Source organism: Neomonachus schauinslandi, chromosome 9, assembly GCF_002201575.2.
Source record: "Neomonachus schauinslandi chromosome 9, ASM220157v2, whole genome shotgun sequence".
NCBI classification, from domain to species: domain Eukaryota; kingdom Metazoa; phylum Chordata; class Mammalia; order Carnivora; family Phocidae; genus Neomonachus; species Neomonachus schauinslandi.
In genome coordinates, this window is record NC_058411.1 from 52,032,363 (window position 1) to 52,054,740 (window position 22,378).

The 22,378-nt window shown below is 36.3% G+C and overlaps 1 protein-coding gene across 2 annotated transcripts in view; it reads right to left on the reverse strand.

Annotated features, from left to right (window-relative positions):
* TOGARAM1 (TOG array regulator of axonemal microtubules 1) overlaps positions 1-22,378 on the reverse strand; it is an 81,795-nt gene that overhangs the window by 25,057 nt on the left and 34,360 nt on the right. For both annotated transcript variants that reach the window (XM_044918428.1, XM_044918427.1), the window contains exons 7-11: positions 21,357-21,457; positions 13,309-13,398; positions 11,892-12,067; positions 11,222-11,375; positions 1,221-1,374 (exon numbers count right to left, since the gene is read on the reverse strand). In XM_044918428.1, the coding sequence (XP_044774363.1) occupies positions 1,221-1,374; positions 11,222-11,375; positions 11,892-12,067; positions 13,309-13,398; positions 21,357-21,457 (675 nt within the window). The remainder of the gene's footprint in view (positions 1-1,220; positions 1,375-11,221; positions 11,376-11,891; positions 12,068-13,308; positions 13,399-21,356; positions 21,458-22,378) is intronic.

The following is a 22,378-nucleotide window of genomic DNA, read 5'->3' on the forward strand; positions in this document are numbered from 1 at the left end:
CCTGCTTTTATTTTATTTATTTTTTAAAGATTTTATTTATTTTTTGACAGAGAGAGACACAGCGAGAGAGGAAACACAAGCAGAGGGAGTGGGAGAGGGAGAACAGGCTTCCCGGGGAGCAGGAAGCCCGATGCGGGGCTCAATCCCAGGACCTCGGATCATGACCCGAGCCGAAGGCAGACGCTTAATGACTGAGCCACCCAGGCGCCCCCTAAGGCTGCTTTTACACTACAACAGCAAAGTAGAGGAGTTATGATAAAGACATCTGGCCTGCAAAGCCTAAAATATTTAGTATCTGGCTCTTTACAGAAAACGATTGCCAGCCTGGATCTATGGAATAAATGTAGATAGAGAATGCCAGTGGATTGTATTCTGGAGCATGCCTCAATTTTGAAGCCAAATAAAGAAAAGGAATAAGAACATACTAAAACAAGAAAAGAACCAAGAAACTAGAAGGGAGTGTCGATTGTGTCAAATACTGCTAAAAGGCTAAGATGACCACTAATAAATAACCAATGCAGATATAGCAAGATGATCACTTTCATAGTTTCAGTGATGTGGTTGTCACGGTGGGGAGGGCTGAGAGCCAATTAAAGGTTGAAAAGAGAATATGAGGTGAAAAAATAGACAATGAGTCAGCCTTTGTGAGGACTTGGCTAAAAAAGGGGAATAAAAGAAATGTGAAGATGTGCAGTTTAGGGAGGTTTTTTTTTTAAAAATAGGGGATATTATAGCACATTTTAATGTTGATGAATATGGTGTAAAAGAAGTAAAACTGAGGATATGGAGGATGGGGATGGAGAGAGATACTGAGGAGCAAGGCAGGTAATGGGACAGTATATGCTCCAGGAGGGCGGGGCTGGGAGGCTGTTGAGCTATGCTAGTAACAGATAAGTATTTCCAGGATTGTTATAGGATGTATTTCACAGAGAAACACTTGGAGGAATGGTGAGATTTGTATTCTAGTACCAAAAGGTTTATGTAACCCCTAATAAAGCTAAACTCTGTCATTATGGTATATAAATTATAACTGGTTGTAATACAGTGCTATTAGGACCAGAGTTCAGTTACATTAATAAGTTGGAAAAAACTCAGACTAAGAACTATAATAATCATTTCTATGACTATTTTAATAGGGAATGTTTCAAAGTTTTTAATAAAAAATATTCAGAAAACTTCTGGAACTCAGCTTAGTTTTAAGTTAAGGTTGATGAACTTACCAATCCTTGTCAGCTAAAAGCCTAAGGGCTTCTGTCAGTGCTATTTCTGGTTTGGAAAATGGCCGTAGTTCTGATGTATCCATTATTTCAGGACTGTGAGTGACAGAAGACATCCTTTCTTTATATTGTGGAATGCCTCCAGGAGATGCTTCACCTAAAACAAAAAAACCAGATTAAATAAAGCATCAGAGAATTCTGATAAAAATGATATTCTGAATACAGATTCTATGAATATTTCTTATGGAAACAAGTATTATCAGTTTAGTCTTTAATAAAATTATAATATTCGAACAACAAAGCTATTTAAAACTTTACTTCTTATATACAAAATTATTTAATTATATCAAATATAAATATATAGGTGGTTTTTCCAGTCATGAGTCCTATAATAAAGTCTAGTTTTAAGAGCTAAAAATCAGTAAGAAATATTATGATCCCATTTTATAAAAACATGTGGATATATACCCGTTTTACTATACAAATGACAACTGAAAATGAAGCTTCATAGCATCTGTGTAAAGAATTCTTCTTTTCTTTTTTAAGATTTTATTTCTTCTAGAGAGAGAGAGCGCATGAGCACACACGCAGGAGGAGGAGCAGCGGGAGAGACAAGCAAACCCCACGTTCAGTGTGGAGCGTGCTGGGGGGGCTGGATCTCAGGAACCAGAGATCATGACCTGAGCTGAAACCAAGAGTCAGATTCTTAACCGATTGAGCCACCCAGGAGTCCCTGTATAAAGAATTCTAGCCGAATTCCAAAAATACCAATTTTTTGCTACCTGCATAGAATTAATGGTCTATTGCAAATCCTAAGACCATGTGTGGTAATAAAAGCAATATTTTTTCCATAATCAAAAATTTACCAACCATTTTCCAGATGTAAGGCATTGCCCTGGACATTAGAGAAAGAAATCATTATCATTTAGTGCTCAGGGTAATGCCCTAGGGGCACTGAACAATGCAAGATAACTATAGTGGAGGTATTAGAAAGGAAAAGATCAAAAAGATCAAATAAAATGTGTGTTGGCATTTTTTAAAAAGATTTTATTTATGTATGTATTTATTTGAGAGAGAGAGTGGGCATGTGTGCAAGTGGGGGGGCGTGGCAGGGGGAAAGGGAGAGGGAAAGAATGTCAAGTTCAGCACAGAGCCCCATGCAGGGCTTGACCCCACGACCCTGAGATCATGACCTGAGCCGAAATCAAGAGTAGGACACTTAACCGACTAAGCCAACCAGGTGCCCCTGCATTGGCTTTTGTAAATGAATAAAGATTTATTATTTTTCCATGTTAAGAGATATTTTTTTAAAGATTATTTATTTATTATTTGAGGAAAGAGAGAGAGCACAGAGGGAGAGTGAAAGGAAGAAGCAGACTCCCCACTGAGCAGAGAGCCTGACATAAGGCTTGATCCCAGGACCCTGAGATCATGACCTGAGCTGAAGGCAGACACTTAACTGACTGAGCCACCCAGGCACCCAAGAGATATTTTTAAAAAGGTAATATTAAACACTACAAAATGACTATCATAAACGTACTTATCAATTTGTACTATTTGCTACTATCTATACTTCTTTCCCTACTTTTACCAGTAGCAGCCAGTATTCTTACAGCTTAGGTAAGAAGTTTTGTGGGTTTTTCTCCCCCTAGATTTTATGACATTAATAGTGAAATTATTTGAGAATGTTAGCAAATAGGGTTAAACTTCACAAATGCCTATATTTAACTGGTTCTTAGGGACATGTTCAACCAGTAATTTTACAGGTCAACATCTGTCATCAGTCATACTCAGCAATTATTAGTTTTGAGAATACAGCATTTTAAAAAGTTTTCTAAGCTTCTTGCATTATAAAAGAAATGCAAACTAGGAACAATCTAACAGTCATCTACTTCAAATCTCTTTTACTTTTATCTTTGAGAGATGTTAAGTATGGTGTCCAAGATCACATTTATATATTTATTTTTTCTGTACTTCTGGTTTTTTTGTTGATACCCTAGACTTCAGACCCAACATATATTTTAAAATGTTTATGATAGTTGTTTATTTTTTAGTAACATTAAAGAATAAACAAAAATAATAAGCAATAATTCTTAATGTTTATTACAGTTCATGAGATTTTTCTACTTCAATCTCTGATTTTTCCAAGTTGCTACTATACCTAAGACCTATTTAATACTTTTATTTATTTTTTACTTATTTTTAACTTTTTTAAATAAGCGAGTATGACACTGGTGAACTTTTATTTTTTTTTCATTCGTTCATTTATTTTTTTTAACTTTTTAAAATATTTTCTTTTTATTTTTTTCCCCACATTTGGTAAACTTTATGTGGAATATTAAACGTTCCCAAGATGTGTAAAATTTTTTTTCAAATATCAAGCAGTTTGTTTTTATATTTTATTTTTAATTTTATTATTTTTTAATTATTATTATTTTTATTATGTTCTATTAGCCAGCATAGAGTACATCATTAGTTTTTGATGTAGTGATCAACAATTCATCAGTTGCATATAACACCTAGTGCTCATCACCACACGTGCCCTCCTTAATCCCCACTTGGTTACTCCATCCCCCACCCTCCTCCCTTCTATAACCCTCAGTTTGGTTCCAGTGTCTAGAGTCTCTCATGCTTTGTCTCCCTCTCTAATTTCTTACCATTCAGTTTTCCCTCCCTTGCCCTGTGGTCCTCCATGCTATTCCTTATGTTCCACATATGAGTGAAACCATATGATAATTGTCTTTCTCCTTATTTCACTTAGCATGATGCCCCTCAAGTTCCATCCATGTCGATGCAAATAGTGGCTATTCATCCTTTCTGATGGCTGAGAAATATTCGATTGTATATATGAACCACATCTTCTTTATCCATTCATCTGTTGAAGGCATCTTGGCTCCTTCCAGTTTGGCTGTCGTGGACATTGCTGCTCTGAACATTGGGGTGCATGTGCCCCTTCTTTTCCCCAGGTCTGTATCTTTGGGGTAAATACCCAGTAGTGCAATTGCTGGGTCATAGGGTAGCTCTATTTTTAATGTCTTGATGAACCTCCATACTGTTTTCCAGAGTGGCTGTACCAGCTTACGTTCCTACCAACAGTGTAAGACGGTTCCCCTTTCTCCACATCCTCATCAACACTTGTTGTTTCCTGTCTTACTAATTTTTGCCATTCTAACTGGTGTAAGATGGTATCTCATTGTGGTTTTGATTTGTATTTCCCTGATGCTGAGTGATGTTGAACATTTTTTCATGTGTCTGTTAGCCATTTGTATGTCTTCTTTGGAAAAATATCTGTTCACGTCTTCTGCCCATTTATTGACTGGATTATTTGGTTTTTTGTGTTGAGTGTGAGTTGTTTATAGATCTTGGATACCAGTCCTTTATCTGTAATGTCATTTGCAAATATCTTCTCCCATTCTGTGGGCTATCTCTTAGTTTTGTTGACTGTTTCCTTTGCTGTGCAAAAGGTTTTTATCTTGATTAAGTCCCAAAAGTTCATTTTTGCTTTTGTTTCCCTTGCCTTTAGAGACATATCTTGAAAGAGGTCGCTGTGGCCAATGTCAGAACAGGTTCCTGCCTATGTTCTCCTCTAGGATTTTGATGGATTCCTGTCTCACATGAGGTCTTTCATCCATTTTGAGTTTATCTTTGTGTATGGTGTAAGAGAATGGTCCAATTTCATTCTTCTGCATGTGGCTGTCCAATTTTTCCAGCACCATTTATTGAAGAGACTGTCTTTTTTCCATTGGATATTCTTTCCTGATTTGTTGAAGATTAGTTGACAATAGAGTTGAGGGTCCATTTCTGGGATCTCTATTCTGTTCCACTGATCTATGTATCTGTTTCTGTTCCAATACCATGCTGTCTTGATGATCACAGCTTTGTAATAGAGCTTGAAGTCAGGCACTGTGGTGCCCCCAGCTTTGGTTTTCTTTTTCAACGATCCCCTGGCAATCTGGGGGCTTTTCTGGTTCCATACAAATTTTAGGATTCTTTGTTCCAGCTCTGTGAAAAATGTCGATGGTATTTTGATAGGGATTGCACTGAAAGTGTAGATTGGTCTGGGCAGCATAGACATTTTCACAATGTTTATTCTTCCAATCCATGAGCATGGAATGTTTTTCCATCTCTTTGTGTTTTCCTCCATTTCTTTCATAAGTGTTCTGTAGTTTCTAGAGTATAGATCCTTTACCTCTTTGGTTAGGTTTATTCCTAGGTATTTTATGGTTTTTGGTGCTGTTGTAGATGGAATCAATTCCTTAATTTCTCTTTCTTCAGTTACATTGTTAGTGTATAGAAATGCAACTGATTTCTGTGCATTGATTTTGTATCCTGCCACATTGCTGAATTGCTGTATGAGTTCTAGCAATTTTGGGGTGGAGTCTTTTGGGTTTTCCACATAGATTATCATGTCATCTGTAAAGAGAGAGAATTTGACTTCTTCTTTGCCAGTTTGAATGCCTTTTATTTCTTTTTGTTGTCTGTTACTGAGACAAGGACTTCTAGTACTATGTTGAACACAAGTGGTGAGAGTGGGCATTCCTGTCATGTTCCTGACCTTAAGGTAAAAGCTTTCAGTTTTTCCCCATTGAGAATGATGTTTGCTGTGGGATTTTCATAGATGGCTTTTATGATATTGAGGTATGTTCCCTCTAACCCTATATTCTGAAGTGTTTTTTTTTTTAAAGATTTTATTTATTTATTTGAGAGAGAGAGAATGAGAGAGAGCACATGAGAGGGGGGAGGGTCAGAGGGAGAAGCAGACTCCCTGCCGAGCAGGGAGCCCGATGCGGGACTCGATCCAGGGACTCCAGGATCATGACCTGAGCCGAAGGCAGTCGCTTAACCAACTGAGCCACCCAGGCGCCCTATTCTGAAGAGTTTTAATCAGGAAAGGATGCTGTATTTTGTCAAGTGATTTTTCTGGGACTATTGAGGATTATATGGTTCTTGTCCTTTCTTTTATTTATGTAGTGTATCACATTGATTTGCCAATGTTGAACCACCCTTGTATCCCAGGAATAAACCCCACCTGGTCATGTGGATAATCCTCTTAACGTACTGTTGGATCCTATTGGCTAGGATCTTGTTGAGTATTTTGGCATCCATGCTCATCAGGGCTTTTGGTCTGTAATTCTTCTTTTTGGTGGGGTCTTTGGTTTTGGGATCAGGGTAACGCTGGACTCAGAACGAGTTTGGAACTTTTCCTTCCATTTCTATTTTTTTGGAACTGCTTCAGTAGAATAGGTATGATTTCTTCTTTATATGTTTGGTAGAATTCCTCTGGGAAGCCATCCGGCCCCAGACTCTTGTTTCTTGGGGAGGTTTTTGATTACTGCTTCAATTTCGTTACTGGTTATTGGTCTATTCAGATTGTCTCTTTCTTCCTGTTTCAGTCTTGGTAGTTTATAAGTTTCCAGGAAGGCATCCATTTCTTCCAGGTTCCTTAATTTGTTGGCATATAGTTGCTGGTAATAATTTCTAGTAACTGTTCTATTTCCTCAGTGTTAGTCATGATCTCTTCCCTTCCATTCATGATTTTATTGATCTGGGTCCTTACCCTTTTCTTTTGGATAAGTCTGGCCAGAGGTTTATCGATCTTATTAATTCTTTCAAACAACCAGCTTCTAGTTTCATTGATCTGTTCTACTGTTCTTTTGGTTTCTATTTCATTGACTTCTGCTCTAACCTTTATTACTTCTCTTCTGCTTGGTTTAGGTTTTATTTGCTGTTCTTTCTCCAACTCCTTTAGGTGTAAGGTTGGCTTGTGCATTTGGGATTTTTCTACTTGTTTGAGAGAGGCTTGGATGGCTATGTATTTCCCCCTTAGGACAGACTTTGCAGTATTCCATAGGTTTTGGACCGATGTGTTTTCATTTTCACTTGTGTCCATGAAGTTTTAAAATTCTTCTTTAATTTCCTAGTTGACCCAATCATTATTTAGCAGTATGCTCTTTAACTTCCAAGTGTTTGAATTCCTTCCAATTTTTTTCTTGTGATTGAGTTCCAGTTTCAAAGCACTGTGGTCTGATAACATGCAGGGAATAATCTCAGTCTTTTGATATGGGTTGAGACCTGATCTGTGATGCAGTATGTGGTCTATTCTGGAAAATGTTCCATGTGCACTTGAGAAGAATGAGTATTCTGTTGTTTTAGGGTGGAATGTTCTATATATATCTACGAAGTCCATCTGGTCCAATGTGTCATTCAAAGCTCATTTCTTTGTTTATCTTCTGCTTAGATGATCTGTCCATTGCTGAGAGTGGAGTGTTAAGGTCTCCTACTATTAATGTATTATTATCAATATGATTCTTTATTTTGGTTAATAGTTGGTTTATGTAGTTGGCTGATCCCATGTTAGGGATATAGATATTTACAATTGTTAGATTTTCTTGTTGGATAGACCCTTTAAGTATGATACAGTGTCCCTCTACATCTCTTATTACAGTCTTTGGTTTAAAATCTCGTTTGTCTGATATGAGAATTGTTACCCCAGCTTTCTTTTGAGGTCCATTGGCATGATAAATGGTTCTCCATCCCCTCACTTTCAATCTGGAGGTGTCTTTAGGTCCAAAATGAGTCTCTTGTAGACAGCATGTGGATGGGTCCTGTCTTTTTATCCAATTTGAAACCCTATGCCTTTTCATGGGAGCACTGAGGTCATTCACATTGAGAGTAACTATTGAAAGATATGAATTTAATGCCATCATATTACCCATAAAGTCTCTGTTTGTATAGATTGTCTCTGTAAGTTTCTGGTCTATATTACTCTTGGGGTCTTTCTTCTTTTATAGAATTCCCCTTAATTATTTCTTGCAGGGCTGGCTTGGTGGTCACATATTCTTTCCCTTTCTGCCAGTCCTGGAAGCTCTTTATCTTTCCATCTGTTCTGAATGACAGCCTTGCTGGATAAAGTATTCTTGGCTGAATGTTCTTCTCATTTAGTACCCTGAAAATGTCTTGCCAGACCTTTCTGGCTTGCCAGGTCTCTGTGGATAGGTCTGATGTTATTCTGATGTCCCTGCCTCTGTACGTAAGAAATCTCTTCCCCCTAGCTGCTCTCAGGATAGCTTCTTTGGCTCTAAGATTTGTAAGTTTCACTAGCATATGCCAGAGTGTTGGTCTATTTTTAATTGATCTTGGGAGGGGTCCTCTCTGCCTCTTGGACACGAATGCTGGTTTCCTTCCCCAGATTAGGGAAGTTCTCAGCTGTGATATGCTCAAATATACCTTCTAGTCCTCCCTCTCTCTCCACCCCCTCAGGAATCCCAATAATTCTGACATTGGAACGTTTCATGGTGTCATTGATCTAAGTCTGTTCTCATGGGCTTCTAGATGCCTATCTCTATCCTCCTCAGCTTCCTTCCTTTCTATCAGCTTATCTTCTAGATCATTAATTCGTTCTTCTGCCTCATATACCCTGGCTGTTAGAGTTTCCAGTTTAGACTGCATTGCATTCAAAGCATTTTTAAGTTCAGCCTGATTAGATCTCATTTCTGCCCTTAGAGATTCTATATTGTTGCTAATGCTTTTCTCAAGCCTAGCTATTGATTTCAAAAGTGCTACCCTGAAGTCTTTCTCTGACATCTTGCTTATATCCATATCCATTAGATCTGTGGCAGAGGATATTGTCTCTGGTTCTTTCCTTTGTTGGGAGTTCCTCCTCCTAGTCATTCTGTTGAGGAATGGGTGAGGGAATGTACCGAGTCCAAAATATCAACCACAACCCAAGCAGAATGTATCTACGAAAAAATCCAAAGTGGTTGAAAGCTACTACAGATACTCCATCAAAGTCAAGATGATCCAAAACATTAAAAAGAAAGAAAAAAGGAAAAAAAAAAAGGAGGGGGGAGGGCAGGGAGAGAGATTGTAATCTCTCAGAGTGGACACAGAGGGTGTTCTGCTTGTCCCTGCTTGATTTTTGGTCTCTGTGTTAGAAGAAACTATATCCCAAAATTGCAAAGAAATCAGAACTTACATATATATAGCAAGATAAAATTGAAGAGAGTGAAAAACAGGCTATAATGGGGTATAAATCTATAAAACATATATGTGAAAAAGAAAATAAAAGTTAAAGAAATGACTTAAAAACATAGGCTGGGAAATACAAATCTATTTGAAATGGGAGCAGGGTTAAAAAAAAAATAAGAAAAGAAACTAACAAAGAAATTTAAGATTTTAGCCTTAAGTATCAGCGAGTCGTGGTGGAACACCTTGAGCTCCCAAATTATTTTCCCCTGGCGCTGGAGTTTTAGAGTCCTATGGGAAATAAGCTTAAACTTATTCCCCTGTTTTTCCAGTCTGTCTTCTGGGAGAGGGGCCTGTTGCCCTGCTGCTCGGCTTCTCAGGCCTCTTTGCCTGGGTGGAGTTGCCTCACCCCTTGTCAGGGAGATGGGCTTAATGTGAGCTGGCTGGCTAAGCCACTTTTGTTCCTTGGCATCTTTCCACTTCTCTTTAGAGTGACAGGGCAAACATGGCTTTGCAGGAATCTCTGGCCTAGAGCAGTAATGTCACAGTCCACCCCACTCAACAGATCCTCCAGGTCAATCTGTCTCCCTCTCTGCACACACCAAACTCCACAGACTTGTGCATCTTCTGGGGGAGGGGCCTGTTGCATTGATTCTCAAAGGTCTTCTCCATGCAGAATTGCTCCATCCTTGCTTGGGGCCAGGCTATGTAATCTGCTCTGGTTTGCTCTATGTGGCTTTTGTTCCCTGAAGGCTTTCTGTACAGCTTTTGCGGATGAGAATGAAAATGGTGGCCTCCCAATCTCCAGCCCTGGAGCCAAAAGCTCGGGGCCCCACCCCTCTGTGAGCCCTCAGAGAAAAGCAGTCAATCACTCGTCTCCCAGCTCTCCAGCCGCACTCCGTGCTCACCTAACCTGTGACCAAATGTTTCTATGTAAGGCACACGGCCGCATTTGGAGTCTCCAAACCCAGCAGACTCTTGGGGCACACTCTCACGCCACTCCTCCCGGGGAAAAAAGAGGGCTCTCCCTGGTTCTGCTGCTTGTTGGGCCCCTGCTCAAAGAGCAGTGGCCCGACTGTGCCTCAAATCACAGTTTATGGAAACCCCGAGCTGAAAGCCCACTCCTGGGCTCACTGATTACAGTTGGCTTACCTGCGCCGATACATGGGAGCTCTGCCACACTCAGGCAGCCCTGGTCTTCCTGTGACCCCAAGGATCCTGAGACCACACTGTCCAAGCGAGGGTTCCACCTCCCACTAAGGGGCCTGAGTCCTATTTAATATTTTTAAAAACAGCACAGGAAACTGGAAGCCACTCTTGGCCAGGTATAGAACCTAGTAAGTACTGAATGGCAGGCTGAATAAGTGATAAATACAATGATTTTTTAAAATCATGATCTAATATAAACCAACTTCACAGTCTCATTTAACCCCACTCCTTAGTGAAACAGGAATATTTGCAGGGAGCATGGAGGAGACCTTTGAGATAATTTGGATATTTATAGGGGCAGAAAACTGAGGCCTATTTGCAGGTCAGAAAGTTAATTAAAAGGCAGGCCTGATAATTATGAAGCCAGGTCTGTCTACTGACTCCTACTAGCTTAGTGCTCTTTTCATCACAAATGCACTGAACCATATGTGGTCTCTTGAGCTTAACCAGCATTTGTGACATTATTCTTTACATTTAAACAAGTTACTTACCTGAATCTGAAAACACTAAAGATGGTGGTGACCTTTTTAAACAGGTCCCTCCTTTCAATTGAGGGCTGAAGGCAATATTTTCTAAAGGGGAACTCTCATTTTTTGATATTCCCACCTCATCTCCAAAAATATTTAAGTCTAGAAGGGAGAAAAAACAATCAATCAACTTCCTTCTTTATGAGAAATAATTAATATTTATTATAAAAAAGCTACTGGGTCTTGCAAATTTCAATGTTATGGTTCAACATATTCCATTATTAGCCCTCAGTTAAACCACAGGTACACTAGCTTTAGAATAGCATCAGTTAAATAACACACCAAAAGTTAAATTCCACTTACTTTCAGATGTCATCTTCTCAGTTCCTGTATGTTTCATTCGCTCCCAGGAATTCTGTTCCTTCTTTTCACAATCTTTAATGTCAAAAAGTTCTTTTTCCTCTTTTCTCTTTTGTCTCATCTTGTCATAAGTAGATTTTGAAATAGAAACTTTAATCTGAATGAAAAAGTGGAAAATATCTGAAAGTATTCAGGGAGTTCGATATTTAAAATAACTATCTTCATTTCAGACAACTGTATATAGACATTAAGTGTCTACATATAAAAAAATAAACTACATTTTTTAGTTCTTATTTCAGGAATTCTAAAATTGACTAGAATTACATGGTGCTAATATCATAACTAAATTTGTGCCTAAGGATACCAGTCTCTTACTCCTTGAGTGTCCTAGAAAATTGCTGAATATGTAAACACACACACACACACACACATATATATATATAAAGTACATGTATAGTATAAAGTACACTAGATACTTTATACCAGAATGAGAATATATTTGCTAGAAAGAAGAATAACCCATTATTTAAATGATTAAGGAGCAGAAATTTCAATTATCCTGAGATTTTAAAAACTTTAATCAAAACACCTTCACCACCCCAAATCCGATGAACACAACACAATGATGTAATATAGGCTTGAGTTTATCCTAATAATCAGCAAATAATCTTACATCCTTTTCATTCTCAACATCAACATATGATGGAATATTTTGCTGGACCGCTCTTCCATAAATTCCTGATGGTGGTTCAATGCTTTGTTTAATTGAAAATGTATCTCCATTTTCCACAGAAGATATCACTGATTGGCTGCAGGCTGCTGGTGCTGAATTTGGACTTCCAAATACACCTGAAATTAACCCACCATCAAATTGCAGTTAAGTATTTACATGATGTCACTCTAATAACAAAGTTAAAGACAAGCTCTTGACTTTAAGAAATAAACAGTATAGTTCGTAAGAAAAACATGTTAAATAATAATAAATATAAAAATAAATACCCTAACAGGACAATCATATAGGAGGTATCACCAGACGTTTCACAATATTAAATGAGAACTGCATATTGTAATAATGAGTTTAAATGAAGGAAAGGTTGGTATGAGCTGGGTGTTTAAGATGATTTCAAGAAGCAAGGATTTGAGCTGAGATTGGAAGACACAATGAATTTGGACAGATAAGTGAAGAAGGAGGGGAGGGCATCCTATAAGATGGTAATGCTTAGAAGCAGAGCTGAAGAAGTATAAAGTGTGTATGTGAAATGAATAACTCAGTTTGGTTGGGCACAAGGCAAACAGAGGAATAACAGAAACTAAGTTTGCAAGGGTAGGCTGGAGCCAATCTGAGAAGGGCCTCAGATTAACTTAATTGGACTCTACCAAGCAAACAATTAGGAAAGCTTTCCAAGCATTTCATCCTATTTCACTATATTTACCAAAAAGAAGATGTGCACCTACAATGTCTATCATCACATTCTACTTTTTCGATTAAAAAAGAAACTAATTGAGATGGGTTAATTAACTTGATGGGAGAATCCTTTCACAATGTATATGGATATCAAATAATCACTTTAATACCTTACAATTTTATTTGTCAATTACACCTCAATAAAGTTGAAAAGAAAAAAGAGTTTTAAAGAACATTTGCAAATATATTGTTCAAAGGTCCTCTAGTCCCCCAAAATATATATAACAGGTGTTAATTCTGATTTGTCTAGAGTCTGTATGGAAAATAATGAAATTATATTAAATACTAAGCTGATAAATTATAAATAAGGACTATTATTTGAACTATGATAAAACTGTCTTAGCTATCCTAAAACTGTCTTAGAAGTATCTAAGCTGCAGCTGTTACATAATACATCTCTCTGAAAATTACTGACATGAATTTACTTAGTTTTGTTAGAAGACAGAAATGTAAAATTAAGTACTCACGTCTAATTCTTTCAATTTAATAATTTTTTAAAAAGAAAGTTCTAATAAAAAAAGTTCTAATCAACACTTGAATCACACTCTTCTCTGTTCTTTAATGATATCCTTTGCTTACATGTGGAGAACACATACAATTAACAAGCTAAATAACTTGGAAATACCTTTTCCAACAACAACCACTGAGTCTTTTGGTAAGGTATTCGTGGATGTGAAGTCAAAACTGGGAATTTGCTGTAAATTTGATGATGACCCTATAAATGCTAAAGAAACAAACAAACAAAAACACCTCACATTTTAATATTGTTTTTATATAGTATTTTAGGATATTGTAACATGGTCCTTTAAAACAGAAATTTTACTTCATACATTGATTTTATAATTTATTTATTCACACTTATTTATTAATTCAATAAATTTTGAAATTAGAATACCTCATCTGGACTAGGAAGTAGAGAGAAAAGAAACCGTCCTTCACCTAAGGAGTTTATACATGTCAGAGTTAAGAGTGGGAAAGATATACAAGAAAATAAGCACAGCATGATAATTGAGCAACAAAAGGGTAACCATGAAGGAAAGCCTCTGACTCCTGAAAACAGACCAAGTCAATCTCACAGCAATCTGAAACTTTCTAAGTTAACTTTCACCTCAGTTTGTGATTATTTAATTATTCTCTTACTCCTAGACTATAAACTCTATGGAGATAGGACCCATGTCTGGTTTTGATTATCATTCTTTTCCAGAGCCTCTTAGTAGGGCAGATAGTAGGTATTCAATAAATATATGTTAGACGAATGTTACAAGGCAAAAAAAAAATGGAAAGCAAAATATAATTAATTTGGGGTCAACGAACAGAAACCTCAAGTAAACTCAAAAGATGTTAAGTGACAAAGGAAAGCAAATCTCAGTAAATGGAACAATTTGTTCAACATCCGTCCATAAACATAAAGTGTATACATAGTCTGTCAAGAGATAACTGAATAATTAGACAAATCTGAGGAAATACATAAAGAACATGTTATCTTTAAGTAGTTTAACTTCATTTATCAGAGAAGCTGATCATTTTTAATGTTACTTTTACTTTTTACACTATATTTTCTTGTAAACAAAATACTGAAAGAAATATTGCTCATTGAGTCTCAATTGTAAAATATAAAGAAAAAATAAGCTTAAAAGACTCTTAACACATAAGCTACTCTTATATAACCTTTTTGTTACTTCTGTCTCATTCATCCAAATAGCGAAAGAAAATACTAACTCATAAAAGCTAGTTTGCTAAAACTCTAAGCATCCATCACTAATCACTTTCTCAAGTCATTAATTGGGGCTCTACATCAGTATGCTAGAAAATGGGTAGGTTCAAAGGAACAATCAGCAGAGGAGTGGAATGGGAAGAAGTGGTTCTGAAAGCTAATCCTAAAACCATCTGAAGTTTCTTGCAAAATGAATCCATTCACATATGCCACCTATTGCCAATATTTCTTTTGGAAGTTGTTTTATTCTCTTCAGCACTGTACTCAAAATTCATTTTAATCTGATTATTTGAGGATGCAATGTTTGATTGACTGTATCCAAGGCTACACTGTTAGCCTGGGTTGGCTCATCACCACTCCATTCATTTAACATGTGGCATCGGACACCATTACATGCAAAGCCTAACAGGAATATAAAGATGACAATATTTTTATTTTTAAATAATTTATACTACTCCAGGCCAGTTAAGTGGGGAAAACTTTCTAAAGAAATGGATTTTAAGCCAGTATTCAAAAAGCAGACATGATGTGAACACATTAGGATCAGAAACAGACATCTAGGACAACTGTACATGCCAACTAAGAAAACTTCTAGTACTAAGAATGCCAGAGCATGGGGGAATGAAAAGAGAAGTAAGAGATAATGCAATAAGTTCAGCTGAGGAAGATTATTAAGGGTCTTAAAAATTTTGCTGCAGAGCACAAAATTTATTCTGTGGGAAATAGGGAACCACTCAAGGTTTTGAGTATGGAAGAGATGGTAACTATACTTCAAAAAGATAATTCTGGAAGGGTAAGCAGCCTGGAGTAAAAATGAATAAAATAAGAAGCAAGATGTCTTATTCAGAAGGCTACTGTAATTATCCAGGGAAGAGGTAATGAAGGCCTAGATTAAACAGAACTGGTAAGATGGTCACTGCCTGAACTTGGAGGGTAAAGAGAAGTAGACAAAGATGACTCTAAAGTTTTAAGTCCCCATAACTGGAAAAATGGTAATGCTACTAATAAAAATGAAAACAAAGTAAGAAGAACAGGTCTGGAAAGGAGGGTAAGTTTGGTTTTTGAACATGTTTATTCTTGTTGACCAGACAGATGCAGTAGGTGTTTGGTTTAGAGTTGGAAGTGTGTGTGAGAAGTAATTTTCTGGAGTAGAAATAACTGCTACTCAAAAGATATAAATAGTTCTATGATTCTGCTGTGCAAAAAGGGTGCCACTAGTAGTGAATGAATATATTCAGCAATTATTTCAAAGCAATTTAAAAAAAAGAAAATTAAAAAATTATATGTTAGGGTATGAGTTACTTTTAGGAAGAAAAGTATTTTTGTATTATCTTTATGAGAAATAAAATATGTAAGTATATAGGAAAAAACCCTGTCATTCTCTTTTGTAAAAACAATGAGAGAGAAGAAACCTTCCACGGGGCACCTGGGTGACTCAGTCATTAAGCGTCTTCCCTCGGCTCAGGTCATGATCCCAGGGTCCTGGAATCAAACCCCGCATCGGGCTCCCTGCTCGGCGGGAAGCCTGCTTCTCCCTCTCCCACTCCCCCTGCTTGTGTTCCCTCTCTCACTGTGTCTCTCTCTGTCAAATAAATAAATAAAATCTTTTAAAAAAAAAAAAAAAACCTTCCACAAAGAACAGATATTGAATTACATCATGGATGAAATTTTTTAAAAATTTACAAAAAAAAAAGAAAAAACATTCCAAGCAACTTCCCTTTATTTCCACAAAAAAATACACATGTCCTAAAATGCCTGACTGCCTACACACACACACGACTTCAGATGATCAGAAATAACAAAAGTTGACCTATTACAATCATGGTTGCTACAAATAAAAAATGACAGCTCCTTACAGTTACTAGTAGATTAAATATTTAAATACAGTTACTTCTAATTATTATATTTAAATATTTATATACTTTAAAATAACTTCCTCTTTACCCTAAAGGAAATTTTTAAAAATGTAGCTATAATAGGTTCTCTGAAAAAATGAACAGAGCAGTCACAGAGGAGCTACTTGCTACACTAAATTTAAAGAAAAAAAAAAGGATGTAAATTATTAATAATGGTTAGTGATAACAAAGAAGCCTTCCCAGGTTCTACCACAGGAAACCTATATTCCTGTTTCCACAGTTTTATTCCATGGTTACAACCTAAGTAGGCATCTGGGATTTATTTATTCACATGATTTCTCTACCCCATTTTAGTGGTAAAATGTCTTGTAACACGTGTGTGTGTGTGTGTGTGTGTGTAATCTTGGCGGAGGGAGACATCACCAGAGATTCCTTAGTTTTTTTTTCGTTTTTTTTTTTAAAGATTTTATTTATTTATTTGAGAGAGAGAATGAGACAGAGAGAGAGAGCATGAGAGGGGGGAGGGTCAGAGGGAGAAGCAGACTCCCTGCTGAGCAGGGAGCCCGATGCGGGACTCGATCCCGGGACTCCAGGATCATGACCTGAGCCAAAGGCAATTGCTTAACCAACTGAGCCACCCAGGGGCCCCAAGATTCCTTAGTTTTAACCTCTTGGGTAGTTGCTTCCCTGCTTTGGCTTCTCAGGTAAGCCCATTAACCAATACATGAACCTGCATGTTCTCTTATTTGGCAGAATTACTGAAGCAATTAAGACATCAGCAGAGGGGTAAGAAAAATCGCAAAACTGAGAAATCTCAGGTTATTGGAATGCTTAGGGAGAATTCTGAGACACTTAATTTAAGATTTAGAGACATTCAATCTTAAAAATTAACTTGTGAAATTTACTAACCTTTTGTATGTTTATAATGTCTTGGGTTTTCCTTATTTTGTATTTTGAAAACACTAGGTGAAATGTCATGGAACCTATCATCTTCAAAATCACCACATCCAAACCCACAGTTCATACGTTGACCAATTATGCTTACATTGGATGTTGTAATCCCTGTAAAATAAAATACATAAAAATATTTATTTGAATGATTCAGGTAATATTATAGATAGGTACATATCTCCCCCTCTAAATCTATCTTGCTTTCTAGACTTTTAAAAAGGTCAGTGATATAATATTAGAAATTATAACATTATAGTAATTCAAAGTTTTATCATATTTTAAATTTTGCTATACTCTTTACTAGCAGTTAAGAACATTTATTATAAACTGTATCTGAAACATTTTATAAAACAGGCTTTAAAATTACAATGAAATACAAAATTCAATGTTTGGAAGAGATAACCAAGTATATATATATATACATATTTAAAATATGACAGGCATTTAATGTTTAAATGACATATAAACCTTTATAGCAGAAAGAAAAATTTTTAAATCTAGAATTTTTAAACTGTATCCTGAGAGATATTTTCCATTTCTCTCTTCTCTCCCACTCTTGTGTAATGGATCTATACTGGTCTGGCTGGTGAAGCAGTACACCCCACAGTGACTAAGCTCAGAATCTGGAATCATGCTTCCTGGCTATAAATCATAGCATTGCCACTTAAGCCCCTGACAGAACCTGGGCAAGACAATCTTATTTGTAAAATGGAGGATAATAGAATTACCCCTTCCAGAATGATTGTGAGGATTAAGAAAATACATGTAAAGGGCCTAGCATAGTGCCTAACATACTGTAAGTACCCAAATGTTATATTCCTAACTAAAAATAAAAGAAATCAGGGAACCTGGGTGGCTTAGTCAGTTAAGCATCCAACTCTTAATTTTGTCTCAGGTCTTGATCTCAGGGTTGTGAGATCGCGCCTTGGGTCAGGTTCCGCATTCAGTGGAGTGTTTGAGATTCTTTCTTTCCCTCCCCACCTGCCCCCCACCAATAAATAAATAAATCTTAAAAAAAAATCAAAACCCTAATGTGGACCTCCTTTTAACAAATATCAAAAATTTTAATCTACATTTGAATGTTTCAACTGACCACCCTATACCAATACTTTGAAGCTATTAAAACCACAAAATATCTACTAGATGGAAAATCCTACACAATATATATTTAAGTCACCATCCACTTTCATATATATAGCTCCTTACAAATACCATTAAATAGTATTAACAAAATACAATTTGTTCTTAATATGACTGTGGGTTTTTTAATAAAAACAGGATTGTGAGGAGAAGGGGTGGCTGGTGGCAACTTGTCAACAGAGGACTGTAGAATAAAAGGCACTAAGTCAGTTCATAGAGAGTCAAAAAATATCTGGTGTTAATAGAGAACTTCTGGGAGTAACATGGATATCTGTCTACACTCTTCTTAGTTTTGATAGATAATTCATAAAGGTATCCTCATAAAGATACTGGCTTTGGGTGTAAATGCTTTCTGTTAATAACAAGTATTACTAATCTGATGCTACAGGAAAAAAGTTTGCTATAACATAATTCAGGAAATTTACCTATGTAAATTATCTATAGCACATTTACCTATGTGCTATAATAGGTAGTGGTGGATTACATGTGGAAATATTTATTGGACATTAGAACACAAAGACAAGTTGGATTTATAGTTTCTACATAATTATTTTTGGTTTTGTTTTCAGATAATCTTTACTCGGAGCATTACTCATTTTTACACTTTATCAGTTAAATTATAAACTTGTAGGAATCATTTGCTTACTAAAAACAAAACCTTATCCCACAAAAACAAAAAATGTAAACCCAAGTTTGTAAGATCCTAAACCATTAGCAACCTTACAGTTTGAGGGCATATTAAATTTAACCAAGAATATCTCACAATGAATTCAACAGTAGAGTTTCCAAAACTTGATCTTAGAAATGTGTATTTGTGGGGCGCCTGGGTGGCTCAGTTGGTTAAGCGACTGCCTTCGGCTCAGGTCATGATCCTGGAGTCCCGGGATCGAGTCCCACATCGGGCTCCCTGCTCAGCGGGGGGTCTGCTTCCCCCTCTCCCCTCTCCCTCCCGTGCTCTCTGTCTCTCATTCTCTCTCTCTCAAATAAATAAATAAAAATCTTTAAAAAAAAAAAAAAAAAAAAGAAATGTGTATTTGTTAAAAATACAGATTTTTAACTCTGACGATCAATTCATTATTTGTGAGGTGAGGTCCCAGAATCTGTGTTACAAGCATCCCTGGTGATCCCTAGGACTAGGCAAATTTAAGAAATACTAAATATTAGACAAGTTTGGCAAACACTGAATACTGTATAATGAAGTATGTACTGTTTTAAGAACTTTTTCACTTTACTAAAACTTAAGTGACTTATGAGGTCAGGGGGAAACTCAAATCTAGGTTTTCTAAATCTATTCTTTTCTAACTCCAAACATATTCTTCCAGAAGAGGGCTCCACTTTTGTAAATAAGACACAGGCTACCAATAACTTCTATAAATAAAGTTATGAATAATTTACTATAATAATCAGCCTTAAAAAGAGATTAAAGAATAAGTTTATGTGTTATGTTTCTTTGTGTCTTCGCCTTTAAAGAAACAAAAGCCAAGTGTCCCCTGTGCATTAGGTGCTTATACTTAACTGTTCATTACCCCTTCTCAAGGTTTACATTACCAGATGAGGGAACTGAGTTTCAAAGCAGTTAAATCACTTGCCCAGCTCATGAATATGGTCAAACCGGGATTCTAGCTGGGGTCTTTCAGACTCCAAAGCACATATACATTGTCTTCCTGTGCCTAATAGATTAACTAACTCTTTGTGGAACACTAGCTTTGTGGAAGCCAATGTACCAGGCATGCATGGTTGAATTAGGCATTTGTGATAACGAAGGCACTAGGTAGATAATCAGGATCTGAGAATCTGAGAGTCCAGAGAAGTAAAATAATGGTAATACCACTATAAAGGTACCAGCGCAAAATATGATATCATGAAGGTAATAATCAATTTTGTTTGTGAATGGGGAAGGTTTTCAGAAAAAGCAACTGCACTGTTTTTACAGCTGAATGGGGTGTGGTGTAGATTCCAGATTTCACCCAGAAAAAATGGTACATGCAACTGCAAAAAGAGAAGAAGTGGTATTGAAAGTGGTCTGATTTAACTGGAACACAAAATTACAAAGAAGGAAGTGAAATATGAGGCGGGAGAGGTAGACAGGGACAGATCATAGAAGAATGCCCTAAATAAATTTAGGCTGGGCAATACAGTCAGACTTGCATTGTGGGGAACAAGAATGAGACTGAAGCTGGAGAGAAATCTTAGGAGGCTAAGTGGATAAGAAATGAGTAAAAGTGATAGTGGAGACTAAAAAGAGGAGATGAAATTAAGACATATTTAGGAATAAGAAATTTAAAAGTCTTAGTAGACAAATACATACATACATAGTTTTTAGAGAGGAAATTATAATGTAAGGTAGAGTACCCTTAAAGTTGTTAGGACTTTTATACTGAGATCATGTGAAAATAAATGCCAATTTGTTATAATTCACTCATAATCTAATATACTGTTACCAATCATAAAGAAGAATCACATGCAGTTTCCATCCTCAAATAGATCAGAATCCAAATACTTCTCCAAAAGATTACTAATAACTAAATCTATTTTCTGAAAAGTGATGCTATACGTTAGAGACTTCCAGGTTAGTTCACAAAATTCTTAACAAGATACAAATGAACTTAAATACTAGCTAAGTGTTGTTTTTAAACCAAATTGTCTTTTGTGATACTTCAGTGGCTTCCAAACTGTGCTGCATATTAGAATCAACCTGAGGGCTTTCAAACCTCTGGTGGCCAGGTCACATTTCATATCAATTAAACCAAAATGTCCAGATGGAAGAGCCAGGCATAGGTACACCTATAGGCTTAAAGGGGGATCAATTATTTAGGTAAATAATTTTTCTTCCAAGAATAATACAATATTTATTCTTGCCAAAAAAAGGCCTTTTAAGGAGCTAAAAAGATGATTAGTCTTAATTGGTAACTACAAAAATTCTGTATCTGAAATGCATTTTTTTACCATTTTTGGTATCATTTAAAAATCATACTTTCTATAAATCATATTTATAAAACAGTTATAAAATACCTGCACTGGGGCTTTGGTCAGCTATCTCAGAGATTTTATTCTTTGCAGAAGAAAGTCTCGTTGGACAAGATTTTGATCCAAATGTCGGAAATATGTCTGACCTACAATGAAACAAAGTAATTCCAATAAACATTTAAGATCTAAAGCTGTTCAACATTCTTAGATAGTAAGGCAGGAGCAAGTATGAAAACTATAGCTAAGAATATTTTTTTATTGGTATTCCTAGTTCACTTTTAGAACTTCCAACCATTTAACATATAGGTAATTCTTAAATTTTTCATGAGAGGATTACAAAAGGCAGTGAAGATTCTCTAACTCGTACTATATAACCTTTTGTTGGGTCAAAAAAACCCAAAAAAACAAAACTGATCCAAAGAAAGTTGGTTCATTCCAAAACTAAAGCAAATGACTCCTAATAATCTAATATACTATCTGTCCTCACAGATAATAACACAAAAAAAGAGACTTAACTACATTACAAATTAGAGATAAGCAACAGGTCGATTTATTAGCAAATGTCATTTTCTTCCTGGATTATATTTTGTTATACTTTTCTGACATTATAAAGACCTACAGGCTTTGTTTCACAAAGAAAGTGACTGAAGATCGTTGAATCTGAATGTAAAGGAACTGTTTTAAATCATTTAAGTTTTGTAATATCAGTAAGCCAGTGATGAATATTATAAAGAGATTTTAGAAAGGAGCATAGTTCTTAGTAGTTGGGTAAGTATATTTGTTAATTGGCCTAGTGAGAAGTCAATGTTAAACATTATTTTTTTTAAGGTTTTATTTATTTATTTGACAGAGAGAGACACAGTGAGAGAGGGAACACAAGCAGAGGGGGTGAGAGAGGGAGAAGCAGGCTCCCTGCTGAGCAAGGAGCCCAATGTGAGGCTAGATCCCAGGACCCTGGGATCACAACCCAAGCGGAAGACAGACGCCCAATGACTGAGCCACCGAGGCACCCCAATGTTAAACATTTTTAAAGAGTAATTTCTCTAGAATAGATGATAGGTTTTTTA